Source organism: Astyanax mexicanus, chromosome 8, assembly GCF_023375975.1.
Source record: "Astyanax mexicanus isolate ESR-SI-001 chromosome 8, AstMex3_surface, whole genome shotgun sequence".
In the NCBI taxonomy this organism is placed as follows: domain Eukaryota; kingdom Metazoa; phylum Chordata; class Actinopteri; order Characiformes; family Acestrorhamphidae; genus Astyanax; species Astyanax mexicanus.
Window position 1 is genome coordinate 6,566,050 of NC_064415.1, and position 17,025 is coordinate 6,583,074.

Sequence of the window (17,025 nt, forward strand, 5' to 3'; positions counted from 1 at the left end):
TATAGACTAGTGATCGACCTTTATTGTTTTTTTTTATGGCCGATGATGATGCTGATATTTAAAGATCACAAGTGGCAGATGACCGATATTTAAAGCCAATATTTTGTCACAACTGATTTTTAGCTTGTACTCTCCCCATGTATTCACAAAGTAATGATACACAGTTAAGCTATCTGGAATTACACTATTTAAAAAGTTTAATACTCTAAACTCAGAGATAAGAGATTGAAGAGTAACTGTTTATTTTACCTTGGGTGTATCGACAAATATCTTTCAATTATGATTACTTATCTTAGTATCTATAATTACATAATCATTGTGTGAAACCTTGTATTTTACATGCATTAACCAATACTCACATTGTATTTGATCATTTTTATTACTCACAGTGTATTTTACACGCAATTATATAGAAGATTAACCAATACTCACAATACATATTATTTACACATATAGATAAACATTGTTTGATCAGGCATGTGGGCATGTGACTAACACATCTATTGTATGACAAATTAACCCACATGATACATAAGGCATTTACTAACACATAGGATCTATTATATGGCGGACTAACCACGCGCTACTAACACATTAACATATAACATATGGAATCCATTGTGTGACTTGCGTAGCTCATGCTTGAAGCATTTCGTTCACTGCATGTCTCTGACTAACGGCCATCAATCATCAGCTAGTGCACTCTGTACGAACTGAATTGATACAAAGGAGACTTCGGGACGAACAGTGCGGCCTTTCTCTCTGTGCGTGCAAAGTTCTTCACCTACCAAAGCGGGAGGAGGACGCGCGCACATAGGGAGGACGGCGCTGTCCAATTCCTGAAACAATACCACACTGTCCGGCTGGATACAGTCAAGGCCAAACACTGTTGGTCCGGTCAGACACGTGAAATGGATTACTAACACGTGAAATTATGCATACTAACATGAGATGATTTTAGCAACGCCTCATCAGCAGGTTTCACGTCATTTGGGGTATAAACATGGAGTCAGATCAGAGGGGGGTCAGAACTTATACTGGGACGGCTGTTAGACGGTCTTTCATGTGTGGGTTCTCCTGAATATTCAGTACTTTGTAATAAATACTTGGTTTGCTTTCAACTTCACTCCACCTGTCTGCGACTCTCTATCAAACGAACACGTAGGGGAGTTGTACCCCGGACGAGAGGTGGGTGTTGACCCACCTTTCATTTTCTTTTCTACAACAAGATAAAACACTGAGATAATGAGAAGCTGTAAATATTTATTAATAATCTAACTAGCTAATTTACCAGCTCCTCTTCTGTTTAAGGTGGAGGATATAAGTTAAATGGAGCTCCTCAAGACCCCCATATTTCTGCGTTGTGTCTGTTTAAAACTCTGTTGTTGAAGCTAAATTCTCCTCTTCTTCTAATTACTGTGACCCTCTAATTACCTAAGTTTATTATATTACTTATTCTATACGTTTATTATCACTGTGGGTGTAAATCTATATCAGTGCAGCACAGGATCTAACACAAAGTAAACAAACATGCCCCCTCCTTCATCATTATTAGCATTAGCATTAGTATTAGCCTCAACTAAAACCCCAAGTTAAAATAAAGTCTAACTACTTGTTTTGAATATTCTTCTGATTTTACAAAGCAAAATGATTCATTTTACTAAAACAGCAAAGAAAGTTTACCTTTAAATGTAAATTTAGAAGAGAGGAGCTAGTTAGCATTGATGCTAATGTGTGCTGAATGGTTAGAGAGCTAACTGGAGTTTAAAAGGTTTATAACTGGAGTTTAAAAGCTTTAGAAAATGTTTCTGCAGTGCTGAATCATGTGATATAGTTCTGTTTTTATTTTTATTATTCTAAAACATTTATAAACTCAGATTTATTGCTTAAATCCTCCATAAAACCCCCTTAATTTCAGTCACTTAGAAGCAATCTGATAAACACGGAAGACACTCTCCAGAGCTATTCTCCTCTCTTCTTTTTAACGTTTTAATTGTTAACTTTATTTCATGTAATAGAACATATCTGTTGAGAGCTTTAAAGAGAAAAAAAAATGTCTTTTAGTCTTTTGAAATCAGTAGGTGAATTAAAGTAGCACAGTTTAAATAGCTTTGTGGGTTTTATGCTACAGAAAAAACTCCAGACAAACTAAGCTTCTTTAATATATTTACATTCTACTAAAATACATTCATTTACAATGAGAATATATGCAGCTAAAACAGGGAACAGCCTAGTGCAAAATCCCAAATTATATTATCAACATTAACATTTTAATAGCACAATATAGTCATTATAGCTTATAAAAAATGTTTTAGAGAGGGGTGTAGTGCACTATAAGACTCTGTGGGCGTGGCCTAAGCTTTTGTTCTTAATGGCTTTATTATTTGCCCCTTACATTACATTTACTTTTATACTTTAAGTAGTTTTGAAACCAGTACTTTTATACTTTTACTTAAAGAGTAAAAAGCTTGAGTTGATGCTTCAACTTCTACTGAAGTATTTTAAACTCTAGTATCTATACTTCTACCTACAGAGTAATGAATGGAGATACTTTTCTCACCTTTGACAGGGATTAGTTTAGTGATGTTGATTAATCAAAAATCTGAATAAGCCGATACTGGTCAGTAAATTTTAAAACAGTGTAATTATGTTGTAGAGTGAAGAGTTAAAGTTAATGTATTTATTATATTTTTATTTTTATTTCTATATATTGTGTTTCCATTGTTGTGATAATAAACCTGATTGGATCTGTTCTAGTTCTAGCGTAGTCTAAGAATGCTAGGTTCAATGCTGCAAAAGAAACCAATGAGAAAACATATATTAGATTAATTAGTTTAAAACTGCTGTAACACAAACACCTTATGTCTACTGTATCTTATGTTTATACTTTATCTTCATACTGTGTCAATATTTCCTGATGAAAGGGCAAATAGAAATGTAAAGTTGCTACTTTAGAGATATAATGTTTTTACGTGACAGCGATGATAAATATATTAAATTTAAGCTACAATCAACAGTGCAATATTCTAAAACTGGGTGTTCATTTTTTAAGTTAATGTGTGTAGTGTACAGTAAGTTAAATGTATATTTTCTATTTATATTACATTTTATTGTGATCTTTCATTCAGTTTATAATAAATGATAATGTGTTAAAAATTAATAAAATTCTGTAATATGAAGTTTAAAATATGAACTCTGTTACTGTGAGCTCTGTTAATGATATAAACAGTTTAAACTATTTAACGCTAAATCTGAATAAATCTTTCCATACAGGAAATGTACCTGCAGTTCTAATCTGGGACAGACGTAATTACCGTTCAGAATTATGATTATTTATATTAACAATATCTCCCAGCACTATTATAACTTTATTTGATCAGTTCTACAGTCTAGATTCTGCAGTTCTTATCTGATCTCATCCAGCTCTTCTCTTTGTTCTGCATGTTCATCTATTTTGCTGAAAGTAAAAGATTTACTGATGAGTTGGAGCTCAACCCAAACCCAGCGTAGAGCGGCTGAGTGAAGGTGGTCTGGACTCTGTGGATGAGGGTCATGGTATCAGAGATGCTGTAGAAGGACAGAGTTCCTGCCCTGTGATCCACATACACTCCTACTCTAGAGGAGACGGGCACTCCGGAGATTACAGTTTCTCTGTTATTGTAACTGAATGTGTATCTGGAGGAATTAGAGAACAATTTCCAAGACTGATCATTATTACATCCAAACCCACACTCCCCGCCTCCTCCCTTCCTGGAGATGCTTTTATAAGACACTGCTATATCAACCCCTCCATCTCCTCTCCACTCAACCTCCCAGTAGCAGCGTCCACTCACACTCTCTCTACACAGAACCTGAGCCCATCCATCAAATCTGTCTGGATGGTCAGGATATGGCTGGACTGTGTTGCTGCAGGTCACCACTGTGTTCCTCTCAGACAGGAGGAGGTATTTAAAAGCTGTGTTTGGATCCAGTGTGAGCTGACAGGAATCTGAAAGAGAGAGAAAACCCATCAGCTTTTAGAAAATTATCTAAAAACAGCCCCTAAAACTGAAATAACCAGAGAACATACTGGAAGCATCTATGAAAAATGATTATGTTAAAAAAAAGATTTATTTTCATTATTATTCAATTACACAACATAACAATTTTATGTATATTTTTAATCTCTGGTGTTAAGTGTGTTTTCCTAATTCTTAAAAAAAATAAAAAGGTTTTTATTCCCCAGACATTTTCAAGGATTCAAGGAGATTTTAAAAAATATAAAGTGCTGAGTATACAAAAGACTTCCAGAAGCTTCTGGAACTGTGAGAACTATCAAGAAGTTTTCAGAACTGTCCAGAATTGTGTAGAACTTTACAGTATAAATAAAGAAGTTTATCAGTATAAATAAAGAAGATGATCAGAGACTATATTTGGGGAAAGATTGGTGAAAGTTTGCAGTTTAGTCACAAATCTCAGAAAACAATACATTTCTGAACATTTTTGGTTGTGCTTGTAGATGCACTTTAAAATTACTGTTCTTTGTTGTTTGGTGTTTGATTGGGGCATTTTAAAATTTTCCATGTTCACTTTGCCTCTGAAACAGCCTGGATACAAGTGCTCACTATTGCACAGAGATTCAGTACAGTCACTAATTCAGAAAATATACTCATTTTTTAATCTATTATACAGAGAATCGATTGAGTTATATAATAATTGCAGATTTGTAGTAAAATGTTCATTGATTTTATCGTAAAAAAATAATTTTGTGTTTCATCTAAATAAATACAAAACTATGATAGGCCATTATCACTAAATCAAAGTTCATGAGGAATGTTGGTGTTTTTTTATCAAGTTTATACGTAAGCAGTTGAAATATAACAGTTTATTATTTAATATAGTCGTATAAATGTCAGATTAAACTTTGTGTATTTGGACATTGTGGTGTTATTTCTGAGAGTGTGTGAGAATGAAAGGGTTAAAGAGAGAGAGAGAGAGAGAGAGAGAGAGAGAGAAACACGTACATCAGTCCAAAAACGGAAAAATCTTCGCCTGTTTTGTAGATTTTAAGAAGGCATTCGATTCTATTTGGCATGACGGACTATATTACAAACTACTAGAGAGTGGTATAGGGGGTAAAGTTTTCGAAATTATTAAATCAATGTATACAGAAAACCAGTGTGCTGTTAGAATTGGAGACAAACACACAGAATTCTTCACTCAGAAAAGAGGAGTGAGGCAGGGCTGCAGTCTGAGTCCAACACTCTTTAATATCTACATTAATGAGTTAGCGGTGCAGCTGGAACAGTCTGCAGCCCCTGGACTCGCTCTGCAGGACGGGGAGGTGAAGTTCCTGCTCTATGCAGATGACCTGGTGCTGCTGTCCCCCAGTGCGCAGGGATTACAGCAGCACCTGGACCTGCTGGAGCAGTACTGCCAGAACTGGGCCCTGGCAGTAAACATGAAGAAGACCAGAGTAATGGTCTTCCAAAAGAAGCCCAGATGTCAGGAACACAGATACCAGTTTAGTCTGGGCAGCACCGCCCTAGATCACACGATGCAGTACACGTACCTCGGCCTCGTCGTTACTGCATCCGGGAGTTTCAGTTCGGCAGTGAATGCACTAAAAGACAAGGCTCGCAGAGCGATGTACGCCATCAGGAGAAAATTCTACAATATTGACATTTCCATTCCAATCTGGTGTAAAGTATTCGACAGTGTGATCCAGCCCATTGCGCTGTACGGGAGTGAGGTCTGGGGTCCACTCAGTGAACTCAACTACACTAGATGGGACAAGCATCCAACAGAAGCCCTGCATGCAGAATTCTGTAGATTGATTTTAAAAGTCCAGAGAAAAACTCCAACCAATGCATGCAGGGCAGAATTAGGCCGATTCCCTTTAATAATAAACATCCAAAAACGATCCCTAAATTTTTGGATGCACTTGAAGACGAGTCCCAGTGACACGCTGCATTTTAAGGCGCTACAGAGCCAAGAACTGAACCCTGAAAAGAGCTCCCTCAGTAAGCTGGTCTTGAGGCTTATTAACCCTCTAACAAATCCTAACAATCAGCAGCCTCAGCCCAGCACTGCTTCATCCCCCAAACCCAACATCAGGCACATCACCAAAAACACTCAGAGTGATTATCTGGAACATTGGAGAAAACAAATCCAAACCCAAAACAAGCTAGAATGCTATCGGGCCCTAAAAACAGAGTATGAATTAGAAGAGTATCTCTTGACTGTCCGAGATACGAAGCAGAGACAGATCCTGACCAGGTACAGACTCAGTGACCACAGCCTGGCTATAGAGAGGGGCAGGTATAAACGCTCCTGGCTGCCCAGAGAGGAGAGGAGGTGTGGTCACTGTGAGACAGGTGAGGTCGAGACAGAGCTCCACTTTCTTCTTAAATGTGAAAAATTTAAAGAAACAAGAGAATTATTCATGGACAGATTTAAAGATCTGATTCCAAATTTTGAAAAATTTACAGAAACTGAAAAATTAGGAATAATTCTGGGAGAGGGGAACACCGCCCCCCTCGCTGCAAAATATGTAGCAACACTTGACAGCCTGAGAGACAGTGAGTAACACCCCCCCCCCCCCCCCCCCCAAATCCAGTAATTAATATGAGAATCATAATGATTCATATTGTTAACACAGTCTAACTGTTATTATCATTGATGTTGTTGTTATTTTTGTTATTTGTTATATATGTTCATGTCATTGTTATTGATATGAATTGTTGTAATGCTTTGGCAACACTGTACTTTACACAGTCATGCTAATAAAGCTACATTGAATTGAAAATTGAATTGAGAAAGAGAGACTTACACTCCAGGAAGTCTTCTCTGCTTTTGGGTTCAGGAGGAAGAATGATCTGCACTTCCTTCACTACAGGAAAATGTACACAGTTACTACACAGCATCACTGAGCTTCTGTTCCCTCTGTACATTTACTACAACATTAAAATAATCTAATACTGGATTTTCTCTCCATGTAGATGTAGAGTCTTAATCTACCCTACCTGGACTTTCAATCACAATAAAGTCACACCTTATATACAGTCTCAACCACTTCAGTCCAGAAACTACTGACCACTTCATCAGGATTTAGAGAAGAACCTACAGTGCATTCTGAAACTCTTCACACTTCTTTACTTTTAAAAAAAATCCTAAATTGTTTTTACTTTGTCATTATGAGGTACTGAGTGCAGAATGACTATTTATGGACTTATCATTTCATATATTTACATAGAAAATGTGATTTATTTAATATACCTGCAGCTGATGTCTTCTCAAATTCCTCTTTCCAGAATTCGTCTAGTTTTCCTCTCAGCTGAGAAACAGACTTCATAATAACTTCATAAGTGTTGAGAGGACTGAGAGTAAAAGCAGGTGATGCTGAAGATCCAGGAGGAGCTGAGAGAGTCTGAAAACTCTACATGTAGACAAAAAAAACATAATTCCTTCAACAATTTTTTTATCATATTTATATTGAATTAAATCAGGTAAAATCTGGCCTAAATCTGATCTTATTAGTCATTCATGATTCAGATTAATTATGTAAGAGACAGTGTGAAAGGAAAAAAAAAAGTCTGTGTAATTGAAATCTGATACATATCCAATATCCAAGACAGATCAGAATTCATGCAACATTTACATCAAAACTTACATTGAGCATAAGGGAAAATGGCGACAGCAGTTAATGAAAGATTAATTGGTGTGATAGAGAGATAACAGACCCCATAAACATTTGGACTGATGTCTCTGTTCATACTGAATTAAATAGTACACATCACAACCGCTCTCTCTTTAAAGATATATCCAATCAAATTTCTGAACACAGCCAATAGATGGTGCTGCTGCAGCACTAAGTAAAATAAAAAAACTTAAAATTGTTTAAACAAAAAAGATAAAGGACAGACATTAAAGAGGAGGGCGTGGCCAAATTACTTGCCCTTCTTTAAAGTGAGCTGGAACTCATTCTCTGTTAAGCTCAGCTTTCAGTCACTGGTGAAACTGAAACTTCATGTGAAGCTCTGCTCTTTAGTGCATGAGCTTCAGTTTAAAAACTGTTCAGACTAATGTCAGATATAGATCACATTAAAAAGATGGTGTAAACAGTCTAAAATAAACTTTGTATTTGGGGAGAAAAACAGAGTCTGTTACCTGGAGGAAATGGATGTGATCCTCTGTGAATGAAAGCTTCTCCAGATCAGCATCTCTCCTCTTCAGCTCTGTGATCTCCTGCTCCAGTCTCTTCAGACGTTCTTCAGCTTCACTCACTGCAGCTTTCTCCTGATCTCTGATCATCTGCCTCACCTCAGAGTGTCTTCTCTCAATGGAGAGGATCATCTCAGTGAAGATCTTCTCACTGTCCTCCACTGCTGTCTGAGCAGAGCGCTGGTAGTGGAATCACAGAGAGAGGAGAATGTTAGGAGCAGTTCATTCACATCAATAAGTGGATTTACATGCACTTCATAATCTGATTACTGAGGAACATCAGAGTTTATCAGTAATCCATTTAACAATATAATCAAACTTTTTATTTGCAACCAACCAATAATCTCACAGTATAAGATGTGACGTAAATATCGCATAAACCCAAACTTCATGCTGCAGCTTTTCTAATCTCATGAACCTGTAAATATTGTTTAATTATATATATGTTTAATATAATATAATAAAAATAATTGTATGAACTAATACTAACGAAAAGTACTAAATATTGCTAACCTTTTTTTAAATAAAATTTGACTTTAAATAGCATTTAAAAAATGAGGACACCTTTAGTTAAATAATTACCCTGAATTGGAGAAATCAGATCTTTATTCTTCAACTTATTTTAAAAATCACCTTGTGAGTCTCCACAGCCTCTGTTAACTCCTGAAGCTCCTTCTCTCTCTCCTGGATTCTCTTCTTGTATTTCCTCTGTGTTTCCACCACCTGCTTCTGCAAATAAACCAGCCAACAAAACACAATAATTAAAAATTAAAATACCACATGTCATGGGACAGGTGCTGGTTTTGGGTACCATAATTTTGTTGTCTCCCATGTAAGCTTACAGAATGTAAGGAAAAAATATGATTTGCATGAGATAAGGACTATCAGTGTAAATGACCAAGATGGGAGTAGCTACTCAATTTACACACTTACCTGTTTCTCAGATCTTTCTGCTCCAAGTGACACTGTATCATGTCCTTTATGGTCATCCATGGTACACAGCATGCAGATAGACTGCTGGTCGGTGCGACAGTAAACCTCCAGCAGTTTATCGTGCTGAGAGCAGATCTGCTCCTGGAGTCGTCTGGAGGCTTTGACCAGCTTGTGCTTCTTAAAGGCTGGAGATTGGTAGTGAGGCTGGAGGTGAGCTTCACAGAAAGAGGCCAGACACACCAGACAGGACTGGATGGCTTTGTGTTTTCTCCCAGTACAGAAATCACACTCCACATCTTCAGGATCAGCATTGGCTTCTGCCATTTTACAGTGTGAAGATTTTGTTTCCTGGTTCTCTGTTGGAGAGAAGTGAACAGAACTATCCTGTAATTCTACTTATTAGCCAAGATAACAATACTCACACTGTCTGACTCGAACAGGAACTATTGTAGAGACTCAGGATAACTTACATTAATGACAAAACTGTAGATCCAGACACGACACACACCGATTCACACACTCACACACCCTGCAAAAAATCCAGGAAATCATCAAATTTTACTTTCACTATCACATAAAAAGACAGCGTGCAATTTTCTGAGATTTGGGGATTTGGAGACCTTTCTGGTGAGAATGTGTAATTGCACCATCTCAGCTGACGAGACGCGAGGACGCTGAGAGACCAGTTAAATATAACTTATAATAAATCAATGAGATTAACATTAATGTACCTTAACATAACGACTGCCCTGTGGAGTACTGATTACTAGGAAAACTGTCTAATGTGTGGGTAATAATATAGGCTTTATGTAAACAGTAAACACAGCGCTGAGGAGTTCAGAATATAAACATGTTAAATACATGTTAAAGTTAGCTGTTAACAATATGCTTGATTTCTTGGTTGATATAGGTCAGTGTTTGTCTCTTATTTATTGAATGAAATATTATTGGATAAAATATTAATTACCACTAGTGCCTAATGTGCCCCAATGCACAAACCAAAATGTAAATAAACTAAAAAGCAACATTTTTAATACTTCTGTTGTCACAATTATTCCACAAGTCCTGGTATATTTTGGAGAACCGGCTTGGTGGTAAAAGAATGCAGCGAGCTTATCCTACACTGGCAGACCTGGCAACGTCTCTGCTGTTCAGAAGCTAAGATGCAAAACACAAAGACAATGTTTCCGCCTTTTTTATTGATTAATACCCTATATTTGATACTTACAAGGAATCCTAATTTAAAAGTAATGTAAGTAATTGTATTTTTACTTGTGGTATTTATTTCTTAATTGTGTTTTATTTATTTGTATTTGCAATTTGGAAATGTATGTTGTGAATTTAAATATATAACTTTTCTAAACAAGGAAACCGAATTGGTCATTCATTAATAAGTGAAATGACTTGTTTTCTCTTGTGTCTTTTTAATTGCTCTTTAAGCAAGCAAAAATGTTTTATCCGATTACTCGATTAATCAAATCGATTTTTCAGTAGAGTACTCGATTACAAAATTAATCGATAGCTGGAATTTGAACTCCACAAGGACCCAACATTGGCAGCTTGAACCTCTCAATCCTGGTCCTGCCGCCCCCTGCACTGCACATTTAGTCCTTTCCCTGCTTCCAACTAACTGAAATCAAATAATCAGCGTATTAACCAGCCCTTTCAGAGCTGCTGGTGTGTTTAAAAACTCCAGCAGCACTGCTGTGTCTAATCCACTTGTACCAGCACAACACACACTAACACCTCATTTACCACCACTATGCTAATCAGTGCTACTTCTTCTTCTTATTATTCTGTTTGCGTTTTTCTATATGCTACTCCTCCTACAGCTTTCACATTACAACCACATAACTGAATTACGTTGCTTGTGCTTTTTGGAACAATACTTCATACCGTTTTCATACAGCGGGCATTTTTTGGCTCAAAATTTTCCCATAGGAGGAAAGTCAGTGACATTACAGAGTAATAAGAGAATCTGGTCTGTAGGAAAGTAGCTCTTTTCTAGTGTAAATTGTCCAGGTTATTCCTTGAGCAGGCTGCCAGAGCATCCTCTGGAAAATACATTTTAAAGATATCCAGGGGAGTGTGGCTGTCATCTGTGAGAATAAATAATACAAGTTAGATACAATGTAAGTAAAGTTCCTAACTACAGAATTTGCCATTTAATCATTACAGCAGCCACACATGACACCTGCATTACAATAGCCCACACCAACCTAATCACTTCATATTTACTCACTACACACAAGTTTTAATAATCTCTATCATTTACACCTGATTCAGTACGACACCCACACTTACAATGGGCCCGGTAAAATGCTGAATCCGGTAACAACAGTGGGTAAATTAACCAATTAACTGATATTTAGAGCTTCTTATTACCGCAGTATTTACTAAATCTGTGAAATCAATGAAGGAGTTAGAAAGGTTAGCTAGCTACTTTGTGTGAATAACTATTAAGGTTGGTATATTCTTGCATTTTTTCGAGTCCCAATTAATAATGCCTTTAAAACATGCAGTATATTATATTTACGATATAAACACATAACGTAATATAAATGCAAAGGCTATATTTACTAGTTAGGGAGCTGGATTTCCCCACTGTTTAATTGTTTGGCTGTATTGAGCGTTTGGCTTCAGCACACACTGTTCTGTAGTTTAAACCATAAACAGGAGTTTCTCTCCTGTAGGTTAACTAACTACCCTGTTAGCGTTAGCTTGCAGGTTAGCAGAATCTACGTACTTGAGGCTGTTAGCTTGCCGGTTAGCATTAGCTAGCCTGTTAGCGTTAGTTTGTCGGTTAGCGTTAGCTTGAAGGTTAGCAGTATCTATGTACATGAGCCTGTTAGCGTTAGCTAGCCTGTTAGCGTTAGCTAGCCTGTTAGCGTTAGCTAGCCTGTTAGCGTTAGCTAGCCTGTTAGCGTTAGCTAGCACAGTGGCTACTAGACAGTAAAACTCCGTCTAACACAGAAGCTCCACTGCTCTTTACTAAAGTCAGTCAGATAGATTCACTTATCTGTCCAGTTTGGATCCAGTTGAAGCTGAAGTGAAGCCGTTCTCTGCAGCTGTGTCTGAAGCTCTACAGGTTCTGGGGAACTGAGCTCCTCAGCTCCTCTGCTGTGTGTCAGTTTATAACCAGTTAATGTTCTGCTATTTAGCCTAACTTCTCTCTCACTTTCTCTCTCCTTCTTTCTCTCTCCTTCTTTCTCTCTCCTTCTCGCTCTCTCTTTTATATAATATAATCAGTTAGCTAGCTAGTGTCAGAGCCGTATAGAGAGAGAGTCGCTACAGCGGAAGTCCTAAATGCTTGGTGTTCTCGAGACCCATGAGGAGCTCCAATAGTTCCAGAAAGTTAATATCAGCAATTTAAACACTGAGACAGAACTGCAGTTTTAGCCATTAGCAGTTAAAGAATGCAGTAATTTACAATATTTATTTAGCAAACCTTTCTGTACATGTAATTCCATTGATAGGCTTTGTTTAAATGTAAAAACTTATTTTTTATGAGCTTTGAGTTTTGATTATCATATTGTAATGAAAAGCATTTATATCCTAATGTTAACTGATATAATTACACTGATGGGGGTTTGGGGATGTTTTAAAATCAGATTCTGACTTACTAACAACAACACATTTATTTCATGAGAAGTCTGTATAATTTTAACTTTTTAAACTGAGAAATTTTAAATATGTACAATGACAAACTCAACTTTGTAAACAGTCATTAACAATAAAATGTAACATAAAATAAAAACAGAATAAAAAACAAAAACACAGAGTTAGTAAAAATGATTAATCCATAAGCGCATAGTATTTTTTTTTTTTTCTTTTTTTTGCCTTGGACATTATTTATACATTCTCTATACATTTCTTCATATAAATGAGTTTCATAAGTTCAGACCTTATGATATTATTTATTTATTCAGAATTAATAGTCTTATCTTAAAATTAATGGAGTAGTTACATTCAGTAATAAGAATACAAAACCTACAAACACAGACAGGAGTATTTATCTAGCTCTGTCTAATTTACCCTAATCTGTTCTGTTAACGATCTTAACGATGGTAATTTAGTAGGGATCATGCTGTACTCTACATGTGAATTAGATTCAGGTGTGCTGACAGTATTAAATCAGGATATTTAATGATTTTATCCTGTGAAGAGTAACTGCTTATTTTACCTTGAGTGTATTGACAAATATCTTTCAATTATGATTACTTATCTTAGTATCTATAATTACATAATCATTGTGTGAAACCTTGTATTTTATATGCATTAACCAATACTCACATTGTATTTGATCATTTTTATTACTCACAGTGTATTTTATACACATTTATATAGAAGATTAACCAATAATCACAATATATTCTTTACATATATAGTAAAACATTGTTTGATCAGGCATGTGACTAACACCGACCTTATTATGACAAATTAACCCACATGATACATAAGGCGTTTACTAACACATAGGATCTATTATATGGCGGACTAACCACGCGCTACCAACACATTAACATATAATATATGGAATCCATTGTGTGACGTGTGTAGCTCATGCTTGAAGCATTTCGTTCACTGCATGTCTCTGACTAACGGCCATCAATCATCAGCTAGTGCACTCTGTACGAACTGGATTGATACAAAGGAGACTTCGGGACGAACAGTGTGGCCTTTCTCTCTCTGTGCGTGCAAAGTTCTTCACCTACCAAAGCAGGAGAAGGACACGCGCACATAGGGAGGGCGGCACTGTCCAATTCCTGAAACAATACCACACTGTCTGACTGGACCCAGTCAATTCCTGAAACAATACCACACTGTCTGGCTGGATACAGTCAAGGCAAACACTAGTGGTCCGGTCAGACCTGTGAAACTTGAGTACTAACACGTGAGATTATGCATGCTAACATGAGATGATTTTAGCAACGCCTCATCAGCAGGTTTCACGTCATTTGGGGTATAAACATGGAGTCAGATCAGAGGGGGGTCAGAACTTATACTGAGACAGCTAATAATTGGTTTTGTATGTTCTCCTGGATCCAGTACTTTGTAATAAATACTTGGTTTGCTTTCAACTTCACTCCACCTGTCTACGACTCTCTCTCTATCAAACGAACACGTAGGGGAGCTGTACCCCGGACGAGAGGTGGGTGTTGACCCACCTTTCATTTTCTTTTCTACAACAATTTGGTGACCCCGACTACGTCTGGAGGAGTCTGACGGAGGACAGCATCCGGCACTGATCCACTCACGGCCGAACTTCACAAAACAGGTACGCAGAGCCGGTTTAATCAAATTCTGCATATTGGCTATTTCAAATTTGAGTGGTGCGGCGGTCTGGCTGCTGTCCGGAGGGAGAGAAGAGAGTATGAGAGTAGAAGCTGTACCTACTCCAGGGTTTTAAATGAGAATAGAGGCTGTTCCTATTCCAGGGTGTTAAATGGTAGACGCTGTACCTACTGGTTTTAAGGATTGGAAGCTGGCGTGTCCCCCCGGCTTCTGACGGGAAGTTCGGATAAAGGCCAGGTGAAAGGTTCACCTCGAGATTGATCCACTCGTAAATAAAAAAGAGTAGATGCTGTTCCTACTCAAGGGTTAAGGATTGGAAGCTGGCGTGTCCCCCCGGCTTCTGACGAGAAGTTTGGATAAAGGCCAGGTGTAAGGCTCACCTCGAGATTGATCCACTCGTAAATAAAAAAGAGTAGATGCTGTTCCTACTCAAGGGTTAAGGATTGGAAGCTGGCGTGTCCCCCCGGCTTCTGACGAGAAGTTCGGATAAAGGCCAGGTGTAAGGCTCACCTCGAGATTGATCCGCTCATAAACAAGCGCAGATGCTGTACCTGCAAGAGTAGACGCTGTACCTACTCACCTCTATTTTAATTCGGTTAAAAAGAGCAGATGCTGTACCTGCTCGGGTAGACGCTGTCCCTACTTCTCTATTTTTAATTCGGAAGAGTAGATGCTGTTCCTACTCAACGTCTTTTATAATTTTGTAAAAAAAAAAGAGTAGATGCTGTTCCTACTCAACTGTTTCTAGTTTGTTAAAAAAAGAGTAGATGCTGTTCCTACTCAAGTGTTATATAATTTTGTTAAAAAAGAGTAGATGCTGTTCCTACTCAAACTCTTTTATAATTTTGTTAAAAAAAGAGTAGATGCTGTTCCTACTCAACTGTTTCTAGTTTGTTAAAAAAGAGTAGATGCTGTTCCTACTCAAAGTCTTTTATAATTTTGTTAAAAAAGAGTAGATGCTGTTCCTACTCAAGTGTTATATAATTTTGTTAAAAAGAGTAGATGCTGTTCCTACTCAAGTGTTATATAATTTTGTTAAAAAAGAAGCAGATGCTGTTCCTGCTCAAGAAATTTGGTAAAAAATTTGTAGACGCTGTACCTACTACGAAGTTTTACAAGTTGTTTAACTAAGAGTTATTGTATGATACTGTGGATGTAACTGCTAGATATTTCTGCGCACATTAGAGGGTAGCAGAGCATTGGATAACAGGTGTGCCTTGCCAGGCAGGGGGCTGTATTCCCATAGATTAATGATTTGTTATTAATACAGATAGAAATAATTGACAAAAGATCAGGTTAATATATTGGGCGTTTCATGTTGAAAGTTGCGGGCTTTAAGAAGCGTGACTGGGACCATATGGAAAACCTTCATTAGCGCGTGAGTGTTAGTTTAAAATAAATGAGTAGCTTAAAAGTGTGAACGGGGGTCCTTAGGTATAATCGAAGGCGGACCGGGAGCGGTATCTCGCGGGTGGGCGGCGACCCACTGCTTGTGTGCATGGCTTATTCGTGTCTTGTCTGGGGTAAAAGAAAACAAATAAAAAGGGGTATACATAGCAGTATAAACTATAAGTTTGAGGGAAGTGAGTCTGTGGCCAATAAGTGTGAGAGAGTATGCGTGTGTATGTGTGCTTATTCCAGGGACTGAGTGTGTCTGACTTTGTGATTGTGTATGTGCGACTGACAGAGAGAAAAAGAAAAGGGTGTACGAGTGTCTGTTACAGGGATTAAAAGTGTACCTGTGAGTGTGAAAGTGTGCATGTCCAGTTTTCCTGAGAGAGACACAGAAAATGTGTATCTTGTGTGGCGGAGAGAAAGAATGTGTGTGTGGCAGTGAGTGAGAAAGTGTATGGCAGCGAATTAAAGAGTGTGTGTAAGACAGAGTGAGTGAAACAGAAGTGTGTGTGTATGTATTGGAGTTTGTGTTAAACTGTGTGAGAGCGGGGCTCCTGTGAGCGGTGTGATTGGTTGAGTGTACGAAATCTTGTGTGACAACGAAATAGGAATGGATGAGTCCCACTGCAGGGGAGGAGTCTGAGGTGAAGTAGGTGGAGTTGGTCCAGCCTATTGGTTTTAGACTGAGAGGTTGGTTTTATTTGTGAATTAACGCTTGTGAGATATCATAGAAAATAGAACATAAGTTCAGTAGGGAAATAGAGTAATACACGGTGAAAATGGGGGACAGAGGTGAACAGGGGGAAAAGGTTTTTGTATGGGTAGATATATATATATATATATATATATATATATATATATATATATATATATATATATAAGAAAATATAAGGATATAAAAAACCTAACTATACAAGGTAAGGATCTATCTGTAAACGGAGCAGTGCAGTAGATGTTATTAATGGTCATAAATAATTAAATAATTAACAGAGTAAAGTGCGATGACATCAATTACGAAAGTGACTGATGTGACATAGAACTATAATATAATATAATATAATATATGCATACGTTATAAGACAGTTCTAAAATGAAAATGTGAAAATGTGAATACCCAATCATGAGTACAGTGTACTTTAATGTAAGCAAGGTTGGGGAAGTGTTAATATTAATAATTAAGTTGTTGAATAATGGTGGGTG

General features: G+C 37.3%; 1 protein-coding gene across 1 annotated transcript; it reads right to left on the minus strand.

The window, feature by feature from the left end:
• Positions 1-618: 618 nt before the first annotated feature.
• On the minus strand, positions 619-12,449 carry LOC111197350 (tripartite motif-containing protein 16). The gene is made up of 6 exons (XM_049482110.1): positions 9,136-12,449; positions 8,836-8,931; positions 8,149-8,382; positions 7,258-7,417; positions 6,812-6,871; positions 619-3,988 (listed from the first exon to the last, which is right to left on the minus strand). Exons 1-6 carry the CDS (start codon positions 9,457-9,459, stop codon positions 3,450-3,452), a joined length of 1,413 nt encoding a protein of 470 aa, XP_049338067.1. The 5' UTR covers positions 9,460-12,449; the 3' UTR covers positions 619-3,449.
• Between the last annotated feature and the right edge of the window lie 4,576 nt (positions 12,450-17,025).

What these genes read in the sequence shown, in the direction of transcription:
- LOC111197350 (XM_049482110.1), bottom strand. Translation starts at nt 9,459, where the DNA reads ATGGCAGAAGCCAATGCTGATCCTGAAGATGTGGAGTGTGATTTCTGT. An exon ending in CAGAAAGATCTGAGAAACAG is followed by an intron (nt 8,932 to 9,135) that starts GTAAGTGTGTAA and finishes GTTTATTTGCAG; the next exon opens with AAGCAGGTGGTGGAAACACA. An exon ending in AGGCTGTGGAGACTCACAAG is followed by an intron (nt 8,383 to 8,835) that starts GTGATTTTTAAA and finishes TTCCACTACCAG; the next exon opens with CGCTCTGCTCAGACAGCAGT.